We start from the raw sequence: 23,297 nt of genomic DNA, 5'->3' as shown, positions 1-23,297 counted from the left end.
CTCCTCAGACCGACCACACACTGAGAACCGCTGGCCTGGAGGGCGGCACATCTTAATAAAGGCAGCCATAGGATGCCTGGTTGGCTCAGTTAAGCATCTGACTCTTGGTTTGAGCTCAGGTCGTGACGTCAGGGCCCTGGAATCGAGCCCCAAGTCGGGTTCTGTACTCAGTGGGGAGTCTGCTTGAGATTCTCTCCCTCTACCCCTCTGCCCCTCTGCCCACCCCCTCAAATAAATAAACCTTTAAAAACGCCTAAAAAATAAATAATAAAGGCAGCTATGGTAGGGAATGAAAAGATTTACTCACAGAGCTAACTGTTCCAGCAGGCATAAAAGTAGAAGCTAAATATCTCCAATAATAAAGCACAATGAAACGTTAAATTTATAATTTAGAATACAGTTGTTGGTCTTTAATAGAGAAACTAATTATTCTCCCTGAGTATTAAAACTATGAACAAATGTATACATATTTTTTCCAATCTCTAAATTGGTAGGTAAGGCTTATTCAGACACATAAAAACTGTGATTCACGGCTTAAACATTTATTTTTAAAGTCTACGAATTGAATCATAAAAATAATAGAATTATAGAACTAAACAGGATCTTAAACATCAAAAAGGACTTTTTTTTTTTAAAAAGAATTTATTTGGCAGAAGGGCGCCTGGATGGCTCAGTCAGTGAAGCTGCCTTCAGCTCAGGTCATGGTCCCAGGGTCCTGGGATTGAGCCCCTAGTCGGGCTCCCTGCTCCGCGGAGAGCCTGCTTCTCCCACTCCCCCTTGCATGTGTTTCCCCTCTTGTGTTTCTCTGTCAAATAAATAAGTAAAATCTTTAAAATGGAAAAAAAAAAAAAAAAAGAACTTATTTGTCAGAGAGAGAGAACACAAGCAAGGGGAGTGGCAGGCAGAGGGAGAAGCAGACCCCACCAAGCAGGGAGCCCGACACAGGGCTCGATCCCAGGACCGAGATCATGACCTGAGCCAAAGGCAGACACTTAACTGACTGAGCCACCCGGGCGCCCCTAGGGCAACTTTTTTTAGGCAATAAGGAAACTACTTCAGCAAGGCTCAAGTACTTGACCAAATTACTCTACAAACTAGTTGAAACTCGCTAATTTAAAAAAAAAACAAAAAACCATGTCTTCATAAAAATCATCTCATTGCATGAAGGCTGAGGCAGAGACAACCAATGGGGAGAGTCTGAAGCGAGGCTTGTATGAGGCTGATCTTGAACTCAGGAACAACAGGAGCTAAAATTCAGTGGTGCCCAGAGTCTCCCACGCAGCAAGAGCCCAGTCACTGTGTGTCATCCATCCCTGCTGCCATGAAAAGGTGCCCTACCCCTGGCCGCTTAGACGGTTCTGGAAGGTGAAGTCTGAGATCTGGCGCCAGCATTGGGGAGTTCTTGTGAGGGTCTCCTCCAGGTTGTGTCCGCAGTCTTCCAGTTGTGTAGAAACACAGAAAGTGTGACAGAAAGATGGGGCTCTCTGGGGTCCCCTCAGTAAAGGCTCTGATCCCCTTCGTGAAGGCTCTAGGCTCATGATCTGATCACCTCCCCGGGCCCCACCTCCCAGCACGCCCACATTGGAGGGAAGGATTTCAACATGTGAATTTGTGGGGCGCGGGGGGCACAAACATTCAGCCCATGACCATGTAGGTATATTTACATACATTTCATATTTTACAGATCAGAAAAGCAAAATTAAGTCAGTTTACTAGACGTCGTATAACTCCCTTAACTTCTCTGGATCTCAGTTCTTGCCTCTGTAAAGTGAGAGGGTAGACCCATCTCTAGAACAATTAATGATTTATGAAATCCTCAAATGTCCTTGTCTGTGTTCTACAGATTGCACTTGTCAATTGACAGATGAGAAAATATCGCATGTCACCCTTGCAGCAAAACAAACCAGCACAAAGTATTTACTTCTATTTATACTTCGGTTATGATTAAATTGTTGATTGAAGTCAGGGTTGCAAAGGCTCAAGGTATTGTATCAAAACTTACAGCATTTTTAAAAACATAATCTGGAAATACCACATGAGCATCTGGATCTCCAGCTTTCCGAGAAAACGGAAAGATCAGGCATTACTCGTTTCCCGTTCTGAAGTGGAAACAAGGACCCAGAGGTAAAGAGCTGGGACCCTCCCGGCTCCGTCGTGGCTCCCGCCACTTCCTGAGACCCCCCAGCACTGAGGCCACTTCACTCACTTACCCAGTCTGCCCATCCTTAGAGTTATGTGAACTATTAACAATATTAACAATATGCTACTGTGCAGGCTGCCCTTGGATTTATATTACAGAATTTCAACATGTCAGTAAGGTCAGGGATCCAACCGACATGAAATTAGAAAGAACCTCCCATCTGAGCATTTCTCCGAGTACGGTCACAGGAGCACCATCTGGAAAACCTTGCAGGGTGGGGAGCTTCTGCTAGAGCATTCGTTCTTGCATTTTGAGACTCTCTGGAAATTAGCCCAGGAATATGCATTTTAAATGAGTTCCCCAGGTGATCCTTAGCGTTACTCAATCTTGAGCACCCCTGTCCTCGTAAAGCAAGTAACTAGTTTTGACTACTAAAGGAAATGCAGAACAAGAATCCGTTAATTTGTAAACTGTTTTCCCTGCAGTGGTTCTCTGACAGAGAACATAGAAGTCTGAACACATTTCCGAGGAGAAGGACACTGCTCCCAGCTGGAAAGATGAGGGGCGGCCCTTCGTGAAAGCCTGGGAGGCAGACATGTGCAGTACAGAAGAAAGGGAGCAGAGACTGTGTGTGCAAAGGCACAGAGGCAGGAAGTGTGGCGGCAGATAGGAGGAAGGGCAAGCAAGTTTGTCCGGGCTGTCCTAACGTTTCTTACGGGGGGTGGTGGGTATAAACCTGGCGGAGAGAGCTAGCACCTGGCCATGGGCCTGCATAACCAGGACCGAGGCACATGGCCGCTGGGAGGGTTTTGAAATGAGGGTTCATATGTTCAGAACCAGACAAGAGGGAGAATCTGTCTGGCATGAGTAGAAAGGGAGAAAATGAGAGGCCAAGAGGTGCTTTAATGATGTTTAAGCCAAGGGGAGAACACAGGGTCAGAAAGGAGGCGACGGGTCCCCGAGATATTTTAGGGGTAAGTCATAGACCAGCCCTGTGACTGCCAGCTTGCATCCGGAAGAGTCCGAGATGCCCCAAGGCCTGGAGAAGTGGTTCTCAAGCTTGGCTGCAAGACTGAATCACCTAAGGAGCTTTTAAACTGGGGAAGGCTGGCTCTCACCCTCAAGATTCCAAGTGAGGCCCATGCATGCTTATGTAAGACTCCCCTCCTGCCCCATGCCATACCTGCATGCAGCTGAGCTGAGACGGACCTACCGAGAGCCGAGGTAACCAGAGTGTCCAATGTCCAAGCATGAAGAGAAACAGGGAGCACAGGAGAAATGAGTTTGCAAGGAAGCATAAAGTCTTCTGGGCCCAGTGAGTCCAGGGAGCCTGGAAGGTGGAACTTCCAGATGGACATGCCCAGTAAGTAACGGAAATAGAGACCAGGAGTGGTCGAGGTTAACTGAGAAATGTAGATCGAAGAACTCACCATGTAGAGGTGACAGTTGAAAATAGCTGCTCCAGGGGCGCCTGGGTGGCTCAGTGGGTTAAAGCCTCTGCCTTCGGCTCGGGTCATGGTCCCGGGGTCCTGGGATCGAGCCCCGCATCGGGCTCTCTGCTCGGTTAGGAGTCTGCTTGCCCCCTCTCTCTGCCTGCCTCTCTGCCTACTTGTGGTATCTGTCTGTCCAATAAATAAATAAAATCTTTAAAAAAAGAAGAAGGAGAAGAAAATCGCTGCTCTGAGTCGTGTTTGAAAACAGGGTGGGTATTTAGCAAATGGTAATTTATAAAACTGTTATGGAACACAGACAGAGACACCTGAGAGTATCTGCAAGTAGGGACTCAAGAAAGGCCATTTTGGAGCGCCTGGGTGGCTAAGGGTCTGTCTCCGGCTCAGGTCATGATCTCGGGGTCCTAGGATCAAGTCTTGAGTCAGGATCCCTGCTCGGGGGGAGCCTGCTTCTCCCTCCCCCTCTATGCTCTCTCTCTCTTTCTCTGGCTCTCTCTCAAATAAATAAATAAATTAAAAGTCTTTTTAAAAAGAAAGTAGGCCATTTTAATGTTTAACACTTGAACTTCCTCCCTACTTCCCTCCAATCTTCCTTCCTTAATTTACTTCTCTCTCACTTTGAGGATTTGTATACTTATGTTAGGAAAAGTAGAATATAGGAAGTGGCCAGTTATACACTTACATAATTAAACTCCCAACTTGGACCTCTTTGGCATCTGTCCTGGATTGGCTTTACCAAAACATTACACCATCCCTCAAAACACACACACACACACACACACACTTTTCTGAAGATGTGGTGGGGTTGACGACAGAGATTGCTAGGTACATTGACCAGGAAAGGCTAGGGCACCGGGAATGAATTAACCTCTCAGAAAAAAATAGGAAAAAGAAACTCAACAGGTTATTGGGTTTGACCTTGCAGATCAGAATTCGCTTGTATTTGAGAAGACACTGGCCTGTGAGTGGTCTGTGGGCTTTGAGTCAGCTTACCAGCCCTAGTTGAACAAGCCTCCACTTGGTTCCTCCTGGCTAACTTTCCCATTGCTGTGTTGGAGAATGTAGCCAGACTCGGCTGTCGTCACTCTTCCAAAGTGATTTCTTCATGGGCAAACACCTTTATTATTTTTCTGGTAGGGCAGTTTCTGAAGAGAGCAGGTTCTGAAGGGAGGGCGCCATCTTTGGCTAGGGAGAAGGAGCTCTACTTGCCCCCACCTTCCCCTCCAAGGGTGGGGAGGAGCCTTTTGGCGGGCTGACGTACTAAGAACTAAGAGCCAGTTCTGCCCATGTAATGATTGAGAGTGAAGCCGATCACAGCTGATAAAAGACTGGTCAGTTTTGCTGAAGGCTGACCCGGGTACAGTCATGAAAAGCACCATGAAAGGTGCCAGCATCTCATCCACTTCTGTCATCCAAAGGGACATTGGTGCTCTTTCTTTGGGACCCAGGTCACAAAGTCAAGATTTCAGTGGTGCCCCACATTGATGTAGATTTCTATTCCATGTGTCAACTATACGTCAATAAATTTTTTTTGGTTAAAGCGTAGATTTCATGTTCAATATTTTTAACAAACATGCAAACACACATACATACACACATGCACAGGGAGGCAGAGGGGAAACTTTTGGAGGTGATGGATACCTTGCTTATGGGGATGGTTTCACAGGCATATGCACGTGTCCAAACTCAAATTATATGCATTAAATATATAAAATTTTGTACATCAACTATATCCCTTAAATCCACATTTTTTTCATTGCTATGAGATTTTAAAACTCCCTTAATCTTGTTTCAGCCTCCTGAACCCCACCGGAGAGAAGCATGTACGGCAGGCACCCGTGCGCACTCACCTTACCAGCAGACAGTTGAAGTGTGGAAAATGGTAAGTGATTAGCCGAGGGCACACAACTGGTCATCGTAGAATCCCAGCTGGAGAGTACGTTTTCTAGGTCCACGCTCTGAACCCTTCCCATGGTGAAACTATCATATGTTCTGCTTGTTCACCATCATCAACTATTAACAAGTGGAACCTGTGACCAGACTTTGAGCAGATTTTCCTTTCTATCCAGTTTGAGCCTGTTTTTAATGACAGAGAACCAATTCAAACCGAGGATTTGGACCACATCATGCTAACGTAACCTTAGCTTCCTGAAGCAGTAAGTTAATAGCTTGACCTATGTTACAAATAACTTGCTACGTCTTTAAAAAAATAAAAAGATTTATCCACTTACTTTAGAGGGAGATAGAGTATGAGCAGGGGGAGGGCCAGAGAGAGAGGGAGACTGAAGCAGACTCTCTGCTGAGCAGGGATCCCAACACGGGGCTCGCTCCCAGGATCCTGAGATCATGACCTAATCTGAAACCAGGAATGGGATGCTTAACTGACTGAGACACCCAAGCATCCCTAAGATAAATAAATCTTAAAAAAAATAAAAATAAGAAAAACAAACATGCTGTGACACACAGAGAAAGGGAGCTTATTGTAGCCTGGGGGTAACTGGGTGTCATTTCTTCAGAAAATAGGTAATGAGAGGTAATGAAGACCCGGAAAATGAACAGGAGACAGGTGTGTAGACTGGTCACTGGAACCAGTCAGCTTGGGCTGCCATACCATACATTGGGTGACCTACCCACCAGACATTTCCTCACAGCTGTGGAGTCTGGGGAGTCTGGGATCAGGTGCTAACTGACCAGGCATCAGGTGACAGCTGACTTCCTGGCTTTCAGAAGGCCGCCATCTTGCTTGTCCCATCATGTCAGGGGAGAGCAAGCTTTCTGGTGTCTCTTACAAAGGACACTAATTCTACAAGATCAGGGCTCCTCTTTATGACCTTGTTCAGCTTTGGTCACGTCCCAAAGGCTCCAGCTGCAGACATGGTCTCGTTGGCACTTAGGGCTTCAACCTGCGAATCTGGGGGCAAGGGGCACATAACTCAGTCCATTAACTCCTTTGAGCTTTCTGAGCCTCAGGGATTCCCAAAATTTAATTCCCAGGAAGCCTAAGTAAAAAGAAGTACAGTGGGAAAGAAAGTCAAAGTTGACTCAATGTCATTCGTTCATGTTGATTGATTTCCTTTGTGTTTATACTAACCGATATGGATGCCAAGCAGTTTTCTTGTTTTTAAGGGTTTGCTTTAGTCCAACTAAGCAATTTAATATTGAAACAAGGAAGAGATTGTTGCTTGCACACGCAGGTTTTTTTCTACTGAAGCAAAATATGATGATATTATTTATTCATCATATGTACCCTCACCTTTTCCAAAGGGATGGGAGCCTGCTGCAGAACGAAATAGAGTTCTCTGGCTCAAGTTCAGAATTCTCCGACTGTAGAGAAAGCCAAGGCAGATTGAGATTTGTGTTGTCGTTGTTTGCTATCGCTATACTTGTCCTCATTTCTTAGATCACCTTCCAAGGACTACTCCATTTTCCCATAGAGGCAAGGAAAGAAATGCCTGAGGACCCATATCATTCTTTACATTTGGGCATTCAGACATTGGTTCTTGAAATGCAGTTGTTGGCTGCTGATATAAATTTACTTTCTAATAGATCTCCCCAGGCCAGCATGATGGAATTCATGTATCTAAATAAAAGGAGAGTCACAAAAAGCTCATTTAGGCTATTTAACAGATCTTCTATTCTCTTAATCTTCTTCAGTTCTAATAATCTTTACATAAATTTTCATGACACTGCTAGAAAAAGTCCCAATCTAGAGGTAAGCCTTAAGATGGTTTTCTTCAATCAGGCAAAATGTAAATAGAGCCAAATGGCCAAAAGTTTCTGGAAACATAGCTAACTACACTTTTACCAGTTCTACTGTACCCTTTTGAAAGCTGTCTGCCTGTCCAGTCACAGTACATCTCTCACAAGTAACCCAGCAACTGAATGTCCATCCCAAGTATCTTGATCAACATTCTTTTTTTTTTTTTTTTAAGATTTATTTATTTTAGAGAGAGCAAATGCACAGGGTGGGGGGAAAGACAGAGGGAAAGGGAGAGAGAATCTCAAGCAGAGTCATGCTGGGTGTGGAGGCTGATGTGGGGCTCGATCTCATGACCCTAAGATCATGACCAGAGCCAAATCCAGCAGTACAACACTTAACCAACTGTGCCATCCAGATGCCCTTGATCAGTATTATTACACTAAAAAAACCACCTTCTCCAGCCAGTTCCTCACCCTGTTATGGGCTGCATCCCCAAAATTCATGCTGAAGTCCCAACACTCAGAGCCTCAGAATGTGACTATGTTTGGATTTAAGGTCTTTAAAGAAGTAATTAAGTTAAAATGAGGCCTTTAGGGGGGTGCCTGGGTGGCGCAGTGGGTTAAAGCCTCTGCCTTCGGCTCAGGTCATGATCCCAGAGTCCTGGGATCAAGCCCCACATCGGGCTCTCTGCTCAGCAGGGAGCCTGCTTCCTCCTCTCTCTGCCTGCCTCTCTGCCTACTTGTGATCTCTGTCTGTCAAATAAATGAATAAAATCTTTAAAAAAAAAAATGAGGTCATTAGGGTCAATCTTAATCCAATAGGATTGGTATCCTCATAAGAAAAGATCAGGACGGGGCACCTGGGTGGTTCAGTGGGTTAAGCCTCTGCCTTCAGCTCAGGTCATGATCTCAGGGTCCTGGGATCGAGCCCCACATCGGGCTCTCTGCTCAGCAGGGACCCTGCTTCCTCCTCTCTCTCTCTCTTCCTGCCTCTCTGCCTACTTGTGATCTCTCTCTGTCAAATAAATAAAAAAAATCTTAAAAAAAAAAAAAAAAAAGGAAAGAAAAGATCAGGACACAGACAGAGGAGAATCCATGTGAGAACACAGCAAAAAGGCAACCATCATAAGCTAAGGAGAGAGGCTCTAGAAGAAGCCAACCCCATACATACCTTGATCCCAGACTTTCAGCCACTGGAACCTTGAGAAAATAAACTGTGGCTGTTTAAGCCTCCATCTGTGGCACTTTGTTTTGGCAGCTCTAGGAAACTGATATACCTTCTTAGATGCTCTGGAGTGTATACTTTTCCTTCCTGCACAGAGAGGACTGCTATACTCTACGTGCAGCAGGAGGGGAAACCGTGTGTGCCATTCTTCTTTGCTCAAAGTGGCTACCACAGGTGTGGCATCAGCACAACAGTACTCTGTGTTACTTTTCTAGCACTGGAAGTTGGCTCCACTCAGCCATCTGTCCTTTCTTGCTCCAAGTCCCCTTGAGATAGTTGAAAAACATATTCGAAATCTGGAGATGGTAACATCTGTAGCTATAGTATAATTTTTCATTTCTTTCATAGAACTAAAACTCAGTATGTACATCCTCAGCTTGATTTTTAGTTTTTCCCCCTGGTCCATAATTATTTTATCTTATTTTGATTAGATAAGTACTTTATGATCACTAGAGCATTTTTGGAAATCCAGAACCACCACGATTTTGCCATATTTTCTTCTAGCCTTTTAAATAAATTCATATAATATTTTAACCAATTAAAAACTAAAGCAATATTTTAACTCCTAAATATGTTTATATATATAAATATACATTGCTTTTTCTTCATCTAATATGATATTGAGCCATCTTTTTTTTTTTTTTTACTTTTTTTAAAGGTTTAATTTTTTTTTTTTTTTAAGATTTTATTTATTTATTTTTCAGAGGGAGAGCGAGAGCGAGCACAGGCAGACAGAGCGGAAGGCAGAGTCAGAGGGAGAAGCAGACTCCCCGTGGAGCAAGGAGCCCGATGTGGGACTCGATCCCAGGACGCTGGAATCATGACCTAAGCCGAAGGCAGCTGCTTAACCAACTGAGCCACCCAGGCGTCCCAAAGGTTTAATTTTTTATTCACCAGAAACAATGGGAGAATACAAGCAGGGGAAGCAGCAGAGGGAGAGGGAAAAGCAGACTCCCCACTGAGCAGGGAGCCTAATGCGGGACTTGATCCTAGAACCCTGGGATGATGACCTGAGTGGAAGGCAGATGCTTAACCATCTGAGCCACCCAGGTGCCCCTTGTGTGTTTTTTGTTTTTGTTTTCTTAAAGATTTTATTTATTTGACCAAGAAGCCACAAGCAGAGGGAGCAGTGGAGGCTCCCCGAGCAGGGAGCCTGATATGGGGCTGGATCCCAAGACCCTGAGATCATGACCTGAGTTGAAGGCAGATGCTTAACTGACTGAGCCACCCAAGCATCCCTTGAACCATCTTATTAAAACTCTCATAGGAGGTCCTGGGTAGCTCAGTTGAGGCATCTGACTCTTGGTTTCGGCCGAGGTTTTGATCTCGGGAATGGGAGATGAAGCCCCTCAGCAGGCTCTGCACTCAGTGGGGGGTCTGCTAGAGATTCTCTCCCTCTCCCTCTGCCCTGCTCCCACACATATGTGTATGCAAATGCACTCATGCTAATAAATAAATAAATATTAACACACACACACACACACACACCTCTTAAGGATGCCTGGGTGGCTCAGTCACTTAAGCATCTATCTGCCTTCGACTCAGGTCATGATCTCAAGAGTTCTGAGATCGAGCCACACATCGGGCTCCCTGCTCAGCGGGGAGCCTGCTTCTCCCTTTCCCACTCCACCTGCTTGTGTTCCCTCTCTTGCTGTCTCTCTCTCTCTCTCTGATAAATAAATAAAATCTTAAAAAAATAAAAAGCTCATAAATATTCTATCATACGAAGGTACACGTTTTATTGAAACTTCCCTTGTAGATGTATCTGGACTCCACCTGCATGTAACCGCAGAGCTGGTCTACTTCACACTCCCAACAATCATTAAACTTAAACAATCATAATCCATCTGGACACAAACTTGGAAATTTCTAGTGTGCAGCTGTTCTCACTGGGCTTTGTTGTTGAGTTTGAGGATACAGCTGATGGGGAGGAGAGAACGGGAGGACAGGAGGTGGCTGTCTTTGTGTCCATCTCCATTTCCCTGTCCTTAGTGCTTGCTATCCATCTTACTCCTCTCTCTTTCATCTTTTTCTTCCTGCCTCATTTGTTGCCTGTCTTGGCTGATTCTCTCTATTCTCTGCCCAAGAGTATTTCTTGCTGAGGTGAGAAGGGTGATGCCAGCAGGAAAAGACAAACAGACTGTGACAGGAAGAGGCCTGAGAGAGGACAAGCTTGGGGTACATTTAGGGAAAGGCCACAGAGAAAAATCCAGACACTCAGAACCAGTAAGGCCAAAGGTCAGTGCCATCTTAAGATACAGCGAATTACAGCACTCACCTCATGCCTGAATTTTAGAAAGTTCAGGGTAGCTACCAGAAGGAAAGGAAAGTGGGGTAGAAGTGAGTTCGTAAGTAAGATATAACAATGAGACATAGTTCAGAAAGCACTTGGAACAATGTCCAACACACAGTTGCTGCTCAATAATGTCAAGACATTGTCCTCATCACTGTCATCGCTATTATCTTGTAGCCTTTCAGGGAATCCCTTCTTGCACAACATTGCACAGTTGACTACTATTCCTGGGTTCCATTAGCCAGGATTTCCAGTGATACTCCTTTGAATCAAGGCAGTGCCTTTCCAAGTGGAAAGTACAGCATAAAAACATTTTTTTTTCCTTTTTTAAAACATTTTTTCCCTCTTTGATACAACTTCACCTTTTCTTATGCCAAGGGACTGATAAAAGAAATAATGGGATACATCCAGTTGCCATCTATAATTACAATAACTTTCCAATTCTGAGCTCATTGTATTTACTTAGAAACAGGATCATCTCTTTTTCCTAAGCCTACCTTCTCTCTGTGATGAAGTCTTTCACAATTTTCTAGAACGTGGAGCAGGTATGCCCAAACACAGATTCCTTTCGTGGCCAGCTGGCTGAAGATGAATGATTGCATTGAGACTGGTGTACAGAGTGTGTCTAAAGGGGGCAGCAGCTGGTCGGCTACAGCAGCACGTAACCAGGCAAGAAATAAGCCATGTCTGCTCCTTTTCAAGAGAAGCTACCATTCTGTATTTTTATCCAAACTGTCCCATTTTTGAAATCTTGGAAACTAATTTTAAAAAACCTCTAAACATTGTGAGAGGCCAACAAACACATCTGCAGACCACTGGTTTGCAACTTTTAACTCAAGGCGTATTTATTTCCCATTCATAGACTCTTTTACCCCTTTTGGTCCAAACTGAATTTCCAATTACGCAGCCCCGGTGAGCTGCCATGAGGATGTCTTTATCCTCGCGTAAAGCCACCCTCCCTCCTCCCCACAAGAAGTAGAAAGGTTGCCTGCTCTTTTCTTCTAGTCCCGGAAGTGCAATACCATCTGAGAAATTAAATTGTGCCAAGACATTCTGGTAGAGAATTAGAAGAATCCTCCCGTAAGGAGTTATACATGAAGTGTTTAGGCAAAACAGTAACTCCATTTATAAAGCTAATTAATTTCCCAAATCTATTCCAAAAGAATTTGCTAGCAAGGGATACAACAAAAGAAATAATTAATGCAGAATGTTTCTGATTTTCATATTTGAAGAGAGAAATGAAAGGAGCTAGCTTTTTTATGAAATCAGAAGTTTAAAAAAAAGACATGAAAGAAACATCATCTCACTCATTTTAAGAAACAGTTTTAAACCCTTCGTTAAAAGAATGAAAATAGACCCCAAAGTAGCAAGATATTTTTTGTATTGCACTTTGTTTAAATTTTAAAATCTCCATTTTTACTTATTAATGTAATATATATATAATGGCTAAATTCCAGCATGCAATTTTTGTGTGAAGATATGCAACTCAATCCTAAATTGAGTGTTGACTTTGTTACTTACAATCTCATCATCTATTTGTTAAAGGAAAGCACTTATGGTTTTATTGTCTTTTTAGTAAGTATTAATTAGCATTAGAAGAATAACAAAAAGAAAACATCTTTCAGTGGAAATTGATAACAAAACTTTTTGCAGTAGGAAAAGATACTTTTTTTTTTAAACCTCCCCAGTGAGGGCTAAGAGCTGCTCACAGTGCTGGATTGCCAACTGGTCAAAATAGAGAACTACTCAATTTGGAAAATTAGCTGGCAGTAAAGAATTCGCTACAACAAAACATATAAAAGGTCTTTTGTTGCTTTGTTCGATTTTAATTTACATAAAAAGGTTGGACATCTATCCCCACTTTTATTGGTAATACTGTGTTACAGAGTAATACGGTAGTTCAGTATTACAATCCTACGGCTAATTAACGAGTAAGCTCTTGTTTATGTTGAATTTAAAGAACATTTTACTTTATCCAGTTTTTTCTTCATGACCATGTTTCTCCTAAATGTAAAAAAGTGGTATCTGCATACTCTATACACAGATGATATAGTATATTGCTTTCTTCTCAAAGCGGTAGCTAAAACGCATTTAATTAAAAGCTAGACTTTAAAGGGAAATACAATCATTTCACTGATGAAATACGCATTGGGTAAAGTAATAAAAATGTTTGAGCACAATGCTTCCCATATAGACACATGCAAACGTTTAAGCAGAATGCTTGCATATATTTAAGAAATACTCTATTTGCTTAAAGAAATATTTGAATGAAAACGAAGTGTTTTTATTTGTTCCAGTTCACTACAGTATTACAAAGAAGCATTTCAAATAATTACTATGTCAATGATTTAAATTCTGCGTTCAAATTTTAACGTTTTTAATCTACATTTTACCCTTGGGTTCCCTACAATCTGGGGGTAGAGGAGGAATTGGTCATTGTTATTTAAAACAATGCATCACCTAGTTCTGGGGGAAATTAACATAATTTGAATGGCCAAGTAGTAAAAATTAAACAACGCGTTGTCTTTACTACCCATTCCACGGAAAAGTTCTACGCAAATGTGCACTGAGCAGTGACGGGGCAGAGACTGGCTCCGTTAACGTGAGCACCGCTGATGCGACGCTGCACCAACATCCATCTTGAAGCCCTGCAAGCGGCCCTGCAAGCGGCCCTGCAAGCGGCCCTGCAAGCGGCGGCTACAGCCCTATTAGGGCTCCATATTGAAGAGGACGGACGTGCGGTCCGCGCACTGGCGCAGGCCGAAACCCCCACGGGGGACGCCGGAGCGCATTCACGGTCCCCGGGACCTGAGCAGTGCTCACGGCTAACGGAGGCTTTTCTTTCTTTCGTTCGCCCGGAACCACTGGGAACTCCGCGTCGGAGCTCAGGCCGCGGAGGGCCGGACCGACCGGGGAGCCCTCCCCTTCCACCCGCCGCACCAGACACACAAAGCGCCGCCCCCGGCCCGCCGGCCGTCTCCCCGACGGGAGCAGGTGACCCGGGGGCCGCAGGGCGGCGGGGGCGGCGCGGGCGGCGCGGGCGTGCGGCGCGCACCTCGCCGCGGGGCCGGGCTCGGGCCGCCCCCCCGCCCCACGACGCGCCCCACGACGCGCCCCACGACGCGCCCCACGACGCGCCCCACGACGCGCTCCACGACGCGCCCCACGACGCCCCCACCCCCCGCCGGCGCGCGGGATCCCTCCGCCCGCGGCTCCTTCCGCGCCAAGTAGTGCGCCGGCCGCCGGCTTCCGCAAACGCGGGCCCGTGGGGACCGCGCGCACCGCGCCACCGTCCCCAGCCAGCGAGCAGCGGCGTGCGGCGTCCTCAACTCGGGAGGGCCGTTCGGGCGGACCCTGTTCCCAACAGCGGAGCCGCGGTGGGCCTGGCCGTCTGAAGCAGGGCCCGGGCGGAGGAGCGCCGGCGAGCAGGGGGAGAGCGAGCGGCCGCCGCAGGGCCCGGGAGGCAGGAGTCCCGGCGCCCGCCCCGCCCCCACGCCAGCAGGAAGAGGAAGCAGCCGGGCCGGGCCCGCGGACCACCCGCCGGGACTCGCAGGGCGGGGGCGCCCTGACTCTCGGAGGCGCGTGACCTAGTTCGCCCCAAAGTGGATTTGACAGGTTGTCAGCCCGGCTCCCCGCCCCCACCGCCTTCCGGGTTCGTCTCCCCAGGCGCCGGCCGGGACGGCCGCCCGCGGCCCCGGCTCAGCCTCTCATTGGCCCTGTCGCCCCCTGGCGCACCGCCCCCGCCCCAGCTCATGTTCCCATTGGCCTCGCGTCGCCCGGCGCCCCGCCCCGCTCCTACCTCATTCCAATTGGCCTTGAGCAGCCTGGCACCCCGCCCCCCTCTTCTCTACCTCCCCCATTGGCCTCAAACCGCCCGGCTCCCCGCCCCCGGCTCTACGCGCCCCCCTTTCCCAACATTGGCCTCCGGCCGGCCGACGCCCCGCCCCGTCCTGGCTCGCGCTCCCATTGGCCTCCCGCCCGGCGCCCCACCCCCTTCCCGCGGCCCCTCCTGAGGAGCCAGCCTGGGCCGGCCGCTCGGCGCGACGGCCGTCCGGGGTCCCCCGTGGCCGCGCTCCGTCGTCCAAGTCCGGCTCGTGTCCCTCGTGTCTCCTCCCCGCCCAGCATTCCGTGCCTCCCCTGCGTCGCCCCGGGAGCCGAGCCCCGCGACGCGCCCGCCGCGGCTCCGCCTACCCCGGGGCCCCGCGCCCGGCGCTGCCCGCTCGCTCGCCTCCTGCCCTTTGCCACCTCGCGGCGTCCCTGCGCGGCTCCCTCCTCCGCGCGTCGGAGGCCGAGCGCCTTCCCCGGCTTTCGCCCCGGGGTCCAGCGGTCGGGGCTTCCGCGCGCGTCGCGTGCCCCGCCCCGCCGCTCCATTCCGCCCGCTCCCTCGCGGCCCCGCCCCCGCCCGCGCTCTGCCCGGGGGCGCGACCGCGCGGCGCTGCGGGGCGGGGGGCGGGGACTGTCGGTACCGCCGCGGGGTCGCGCTGCGCTGGGGGACGGAGGACGAGCCGGGGCTCGCAGGTCCGCCCAGACCCGGGAGGGAGAGCGCAGGGGGGCGAGGGTTTTCCCGACCCTCGGGGGGCCAGGTGCCCACACCGGTTGCTCGTGCAGTGTTCTGCTCACAGTTCCAATTTCGTGTGCTTCCAGAATCTGTGCTGGATTTGGAAGTGGTCGCCTCTGACTCAACGCCGAGGTTTGGAGCTAATCCCCACGCAGGTCTTCCGGCCCCAGACCCTCGATTATTTAAATGAGGAAACCAAGTCCCGTTCCCCAAGGCCATTGGAGTGGGAGATCTCACACTCCAAGCCGGGTCAGACACCGGAGGTCCATTGGGAGAATCCATCCTGCCTCATTCACATCCGCAGAAGAGTGGCGGACTGGTATTTCCAGCTGCGCTGGCACCGGACAAAGCCCCCGCCGTGTCCCCCAAGGCCCTCCCCTATAGGATCCTCTCCAGCTTAACCTCACTGCTCTCCAGGCAGGATGACCGCCTTTCTGCCAAGTACTTTTTGCCACGGGGCCTTTGCACTTGCTGTTGTTTCCCGACCTGTCTAGATTTGCTTTCCTTCGGACTCACGTGGCTTAGCTCCGGTGTCACTCTAGGGAGGCGTTTCTGACTATCTAAAGTGTGGCCCCTCCTATCTGACCGTATCACTGTGTTTCCTTCAGAGCTGGAGCAGTTTGAAATCATCGTGTTGATTTACTGGTCACACCCCGTTGCCCTTCACCTGCCCTTCACCATTAGGATGTGAGCTCGTCTCTAGGACATAGGGTAGGTACTTAAGTCCTTGATGAGTAAGTGAATGGTATGTTTTCTGTGATCAAATGGACTAACCAGACAGTCCCTGTCTGATTCTGCCAAAATTGTGTAGACAACACCTGTAAGTGAGAGTTGAAAACAGCTATTCTGTTTGTAAATGTTTTGGGTTTCTTTACCTTGTGTGCTTTATTTCTGGCTATTCTTTGACAAGGAGAGTGAGAATCAAGGCCTTGTGCCCATCGCTTTTCTAGCTGCTCACAGCTTGTCCTCACTGCCTTGCCCTCACCCTGACCTCAGGTAGGCAGATACTTGGCAGGCAACGCCTTCTTCCTTTGGGGCAGTCGCAGACGCTTTTTGCTTGACAGAAGTTTGGGGTGGGGGAAGGGAAGGATTATCTGGTTCAGTGTTACCAGCACGCTCAGCTGGAGCCCGTGGTCTTTCTGTCTTAGGCAGGAGAGCAGAGGAGAAGAAAGCACCTTCTAGTTTCCCCTTCCTCCTTTCACGTGTACTTCTTTAGTCTGTTCAGTAAATAAAACTGATTTTTTCTGAAGAATCTTTGTACTGGGGTGCATTCTGTACTTGCTGAGTCCAGGAGAACCCTGGGTCCATTGGTGGAGCGTTGAAATCTAACCCTCACCTCCCCAAACAGGCAGTGCGAGCCTGGCAAAGTCTACTAACTCTCTGGGTCTCAATGACCTCATCAATCTTTGCCTGTGTTGACTGTTCAGTGATTAGGGATATAGACATCTCAGAATTTAGCTGCTGGAAACTCTTGGCCCAAACAAGAATCCTGTGCCTTCCCCTTGGGGCCATAGAGAGGCTGCCAGAAGCAATGAAGACAGTGCTTCCTGATTTATATCCGGTAGGAGAGAGTACACATCCGTTCCTGCATCCAACCCAGAACCCTCCAGTTCACCCTGGTTGTTGGACCTTTTGGGCCTGGGCCCAGCCCTAGACCAACCAGTGACTGTCACCTGGAGAACAGAAAATATTGATCAGGTTAAATCAACAGGAGCATCTTCTCAGAGCAGGGGTGGTGTCAGCTCCTGGTAAGTGTGTGTGGAACTGAAACCTAAATACTTTGAGACTGAGACCGTAGGAGGAGGAAGGACGGTGAGCAGGTATTCCTCAGTGGGCCTGTGCGTCACTAGCATGGGCACGGCGGGTGGGGACAGCTAATCAATGTTAGCGGGTCCCATTGTCCGCAAAGAGAACATGGTGTGGGAGAATTCGCCTAGCATCAAAAGGCATTCTCTCATAATATCCCTAATCGACCACTAACCGCTAGCTCTGCGATTTCAGACGATTTATGAAAAAAAAAAATACCATTTTCATAGTAGAAGAGGCCTCAGAGGTCATAGGATTCAAGTCTTCATTGGACAGACTTGGAAACTGACACCTGCAGAGATTCATCTGTGTCTCAGTTTCTTCCTCTGTGAAGTGGGGCTGATGGTCTTAGTCCTGTGTTACCACGCAGCTCAGATGAAATACTGTTTACCAGAAAAAGTTTGAGAAAGTAACCGAAATGCTCTTCTCAGGCAAGGCTGTTTTAATTGTCATTCATTTAGTAAGAAAGCCTTACTACAAGGAGAAAGGTCTTCAGAATAAGCTTCATTGACTCCTGGAAATGAATAATAACACACAGGAAAGAGGAAAGTGTATGTGTTGGAGGGAGGGTTGTGCACACTCACACCCGCACAGGCGTGCACACACACTTGTTTGGTAGTTGGGAAGGTGTCGGGCTGCAGGTCAGGCGGGACCTGAGCTATGCCGGTTAGGGAGTGGTATGGGGAGTGGCCCTTAGGTGGAGATAGGGTGTGGCAGCTGGTTATAAATTGAAGTTCTCTCACCTTGAGTGACTTGTGAGAAAAGGAGAGTCACTCACTTGGAAGGACAAATGTGCAAGGAAGGGGCTCTCTGTCTCAGAGGAATCCTGTGTTTATGTCTTACCATCCTGTGTCACTCCTCGTCCTCTGCAAAGTAGATGCCAAGACAGGGTAGTCATGCAAGAGGTTTATAGAAGGAAATATCTATGAGGGAAGAAAGGGGAGAAGTCTGGAGAAGCCTGGGAGACCTGGCAGAGGGGGCAGAGTCGGTAGGAAGGTTCCGGCTGCAGTGGAGCTCAGAGACGGCGTTGGCCAGGCTGACCAGGCGCCGGAGCCCGTATTCCCGCCCCAGGACGGGAGTGCGTGAGATCAGGGGCTCTGCCACTTCCAGCCGGAGATCTAAAGGGCATTTTTACAGTCCCATACTAGCCAACTTTGCCTAGTACACATTGCTTCCCTGTTGACCAAATTGAAACCTTGTTTTTGGGTAGTTCTGGGTTTTGGGTTTTTTTGTTTTTTGTTTTTTTAATTTTTTTTTTTTTTTTCAGATTTTGTGTTTAATTGCTCTACCCCAGGTGGGGGCTTGAACTAAAAATCCCAAGGTCCAGAGCCACATGCTCCACTGACTGATCCATCCAAGTGCCCCTGGCCAGTTCGAAACACGGGGTTGGTGCTTAATAAATGTTTACACTGCAGTAGTAAGTCCAGCTGTGCCCCGCTATGACTTGGAATATAATTTACTTCCAGAACCTCCACTGGCTGCTATGCAGAAAGAGAAATGTTCAACCAGCAGCGCTTCTAGAAACGCATTGTTGGGATGAGTCCAAAATAAAAGTGTGTGAGGATTCAGTAGATAAAAGAAGAGGGAAATCTTCATGAAAGTAAAAAAGCTGAAAAGAGCTGTAGAGTGTGGGGGAAATAAACGAAAGAAGAGAAACTGAATTCATGAAAAGGAAATCCCGATCTTGGGAACAAACTAGGGGATTATCTTCCTAGAATGGGGGGGGGGGAAGGATTAGGGTATCCAGGATGGAAAAGAATTTGATTGAGCAAAGGTTTCAAGGAGCCACAGGTGGGCAGCGTGGACCAAGATGGCGGCGGGCCACGGCCCAAGATGGCGGCGGGCCACGGCCCAAGATGGCGGCGGGCCACGGCCCAAGATGGCGGCAGGCCACTTCCGGCGTTTCCTTCTGCTCTGAGAGGAACTGCGCGTGTGCGCAGGAGACCCGCAGGGAGGGTTGATGGTGGCGGCCAACAGCTCCGCGTCCCCTTCTAGAGGGAAAGGGCCCCTGGGCCACAGGGTGTCAGGCCCGTAAGCCGCCCCGCACGCACAAGCAACCCTCACCCTCGCGCTTCTGTGGCCTGTCAGCGGAGCCTGAGGGGCTGACCCTGTGCACAGTCACCCACCGAGCGTTTAAGGAGATGAGCAAGGGCTTGTGCAAGAAGCTGCAGGAGGAGCGGAGGTCTGGGGGGCCCGGCCGCCCGCTCACCCGTGCAGGGGTCTTGTAGGTGACCCCTGTAAGTCAAACTGCCCTGATTTCCTCTGAAAAAACAAACAACAAACAGCAGCCATAGGATAAAAGGCAAAGAGGGTTAAATACTCAAAGACCAATAGAACTTGATGGAAAAAGTAGAAACCACAGACACAGAAATAAAGAAATGGTGAGAAGTGCCTGAAATGAAGACCTAGAGAAAAAAAAAAAAAAACAGAAAATGAAGGGGGAAGCAATTCTACCTTATGAATCTGTAATACAATGGAAAATGAAGTAAACTATCGAAAAGGAAAGTGGGCATGTTTTCTCTGAATGTTTTTTACATTATATTTCCAAATTTTAAATGGTTAATGGTATTCTCTCCTGCACAGTGCTGGGGCACCTGGGTGGTTCAGTTGGTTAAGTGTGGGGTGCTTGGCTCAGCTCAGGTCCGATCCCTGGATCTTCAGGATGTCTGGACCTTGGGTCTTCCGATCAAGTTCTTGGTTGGGCTTGCACTCAGTGTGGTGTCTGCTTCAGATTCTCTCCCTCACCCTCCTGCTCACTTGCTCTCTCAAAAAGGAAAGAATCTACATAGTCCCTATCATAGCATAGGGCAAAATAAAAATTGTACACAAAAATCATTGCGACAGTAGCTTTAGCATACCAATCTCTGTGGATGGTAACTTTATGCTGTGATGCTGCACATCTGAATCAAGACTTTAAATTTATTTATTTTATTTTGAAAGATTTTACTTATTTGACAGAGAGAAACAAAATGAATGGAGCCAGGGGTAAAGGGAGACGGAGGAGAAGATGCCCCACTGAGCCAGGAGCCCAGTATGGGACTCGATCCCAAGACCCCAGGATCAGGACCTGAGCTGAAGGCAGATGCTTAATCCACCGAGCCACTCAGGCATCAAAGACTTTAAATCTCAATAAGGAACATCTACAACTCAATAGTCCCTGAAAAATCAGATTAAAAAATAAGCAAGTCTGAGTAGACATTTCTCTGAAGAAGACATCCATATGGCCAACAGACACATGAAAAAATGCTCCACATCACTCATCTTCAGGGAAATGCAGATCAAACCACAGTGAGATACCACCTCACACCAGTCAGAATGCCTGTGATCAAAAAGACAATTACAAGTGTTGGCGAGTTTGTGGAGAAGAGAACCCTTGTGCATTGTTGGTGGGAATGCATATTGGTGCCATCACTATAGAAAACATTGTGGAGGTTCCTAAAAAAAAAAAAAAAAAAAAGGAACTATCATCTGATCCAGCAATTCAGCTTCTGGGTCTTTATGCAAAGAAAATGAAATCACTACCTCAAAAAGCTATCTCTTGGGGTGCCTGGGTTGCTCAGTGGGTTAAAGCCTCTGCCTTCGGCTCAGGTCATGATTCCAGGGTCCTGGGATCAAGCCAGGCTCCGCAGGGAGCCTGCTTCCCTTCCTCTCTCTCTGCCTGTCTCTCTGCCTACTTGTGATCCTGTCTGTCAAATAAATAATAAAATCTTAAAAAAAAAAAAAAGCTATCTGTACCCTCATGTTCACTGTAACATTATTTACAATAGCCAAGATAGGAAAACAACTTAAGGCCATTGATGGATGAACAGATAAAGAAAATGTAATAATACATATAGTTATCAATATCAATATCAATACAGAGAATGGGATGTTATTCACTCATAAAAAAGGAAATGCTGCCATTTGCAGCATTTCCTTTCTATAATTAAATTATTAATATAATTAAAATCAAAATTATTAATTAATTGATTAATTAAAATAATTAATTTTAATTAATAAAATTAAAATAGGTTTTTAATCAAAACAAATGCAGGAATGAGAGGCACCTGGGTGATTCAGTCGTTTGAGCACCTGACTCAGTTTCAGCTCAGGTCATGATCTCCTGGTTGTGAAGTCAAGCCCTGCATTGGGCTCCATGCTCAGCGTGGAGTCTACTTGAGATTCTCTCCCTCTCCTCCTCACCCTTGCTCATATTCTCTCTCTCTCTCAAGTAGATAAATAATAAAATATTTTTAAAGATGTGGGGATGAAATGTGAACCATCTAATATTTTGCACCTATGCAGGGAAGACTGAAATTGGCTGGAAGATCTCATCTTTTCTGGAGGGGAAAACTTGTCCTGAGCTAGGTTGTCTCCCAAGAGAGTAAGCTCCCAGAGTAGGGGCTCCACAAAGCTGGGGTTCTGAAGTCTTGGCACAGGAATCAGAATATGCAGGTTTTAAGATGTTTAAAAAGATTAATGACAGTCTGGATATGAAAACATTTGTGATCTCTCTCTGTCAAATAAATTTTTCTGCCAAGTAAATTTTCTTCCCATTCACATGTCCCCATTTTGATGTTTTGGGATTTTTTTCTCTTTAATCTTACCTCTCTTTCTCTCTCTCTCTCTCTCTCAGCTTCTGCACTAAAGCGACCTCAGACTCGCAGGCCAAGAAGGTAAAGCTCCTTCCATAAGGGGCTGTCTTCAGAAGGAACTCTTGGGGAGAGGTTCAGACAGACAAGGACGTAAAACAAACTTTTGACACTTCCCTGTCATCTAGATCTTCTTGCAATTTGGAATCAGTGGCTTTTTTTGTTTTTCTTTTATTCGTTAGGACTGCAGTATTTTTGTAGGGTCCAGTCTTGGTTTGTGCCCTTGAGTTGCCCAAGTGAATGAACATTTCTCAGGACTCAGCGGCCTAGCCTCCACTTCCCAAGCCAGGCACCCGTGTCCCTCATTCCCCAGGACTCAGAAGTTCTTGTTTTCCTTTTCTGTTTTCTCTGGATGTTGTCTCTTTGCTCTCCGTTTGCCAGGTCAACTCAGAGTCTCATGAAGCAAATGTTGCTGAACTGGAAGGGATTGGGAATGGGAGAACAGGCAAGTCCCCCAGTGGCGAGTTCCATAAAGAATGTGCTGCAGGAGGTGCTGCTTCGGAAATGCAGCGGCTTCTGGCGTTGAGAAGGCCAAATAGTAGCCAACTCTGTTGGCCTTTGGAAAACTTGAGACCCTTGATCTTGTAACCTTGGAAGCAGGACTAGGATCCAGTAAAACTGAGGTCCAATGCTGGTATACTTCTCCAGAGTCAGCAGGAGAAAAGAAACAACTTGCCAAGTCATATATTTTAACCCTTAAACAGAACAGATATTAAGAGGATAGGATATTGCGATATTAAGATATTAAGAGGATACTCAAAGCATAATCAAGCTAAACGGGGTAATTGCTTAAATCAGCGCTTCCCAAACTTTAATATGCACCCCATCCCTTGGGGCTCAAGCTATGGTGTAAATTCGAACATAGTAAGTCTGGGTGGGGAGCTAGGGCTGGACTTCCACATTGGTGATCCATTCCTGGTTCAGGGATCACACGTTGGGTAGCAAGAGCTCGAGGCAGGTGGGAGAGAAGTATGCATCCTCAACTGAAGCTGAGAGGGGCTCCATACCCAAGCACTTTGAGCTAATAGTGAACTCCCCACTCTGCTCTCTTCCCTAAGCCTGGTCTACCAGCTGCCCTTGTGGTCACCTTTCCTGTCCTATGACGGACCTTCCCTTCCCTTCCAGAACTGCTAATGGTTTTTCAGCTCCAAGAAGGGGAAAGCAAGGAGAAAGCAAGTCTGGCTCACTCATTGGAAGGATACACAGCAGTTCACAGAATTTGAAGAGCTGACCCGCCGGTCTTGGGATGGATGAACACCAAGGCAGTTCAGGGGCCTGAGCAGCCAGAGCTCCGGGCCCTTCCCGCCACATGGCATTAGCTGCCTGAATTCTGTCTCCTCAAGGTACAAGTTTGGGCTTGGTGTTTTTACCTTCAAAGTTCTTAGCATATGCCAGTTAAATTTGTGTCTGCTGTCCCTTTCCTTCTCCCTTTTAAGACTATCCTTGACCATTTTAACTTGTATTTACATGTATGCAAATGGTGTGTGTGTGTCT

At 47.3% G+C, this 23,297-nt stretch overlaps 1 protein-coding gene and 1 long non-coding RNA gene across 2 annotated transcripts; one reads left to right on the top strand and one right to left on the bottom strand.

Moving 5' to 3' along the window:
* Nucleotides 1-381: 381 nt before the first annotated feature.
* On the bottom strand, nucleotides 382-9,149 carry LOC131829970 (uncharacterized). The gene is made up of 2 exons (XR_009353043.1): nucleotides 6,845-9,149; nucleotides 382-3,762 (listed from the first exon to the last, which is right to left on the bottom strand). It is a non-coding gene; the product is annotated as an uncharacterized LOC131829970 (long non-coding RNA).
* A 4,274-nt stretch (nucleotides 9,150-13,423) lies between these two features.
* LOC131830241 (uncharacterized) lies at nucleotides 13,424-16,618 on the top strand. The gene is made up of 5 exons (XM_059172568.1): nucleotides 13,424-13,544; nucleotides 13,803-14,035; nucleotides 14,826-15,326; nucleotides 15,453-15,498; nucleotides 15,975-16,618. Exons 1-5 carry the CDS (start codon nucleotides 13,424-13,426, stop codon nucleotides 16,055-16,057), a joined length of 984 nt encoding a protein of 327 aa, XP_059028551.1. The 3' UTR covers nucleotides 16,058-16,618.
* Nucleotides 16,619-23,297: the final 6,679 nt, after the last annotated feature.

This window comes from Mustela lutreola, chromosome 4, assembly GCF_030435805.1.
Source record: "Mustela lutreola isolate mMusLut2 chromosome 4, mMusLut2.pri, whole genome shotgun sequence".
NCBI lineage: Eukaryota > Metazoa > Chordata > Mammalia > Carnivora > Mustelidae > Mustela > Mustela lutreola.
The sequence above is the reverse complement of the archived record's forward strand: the minus strand, read 5'-3'. Positions and strand labels throughout refer to the sequence as shown.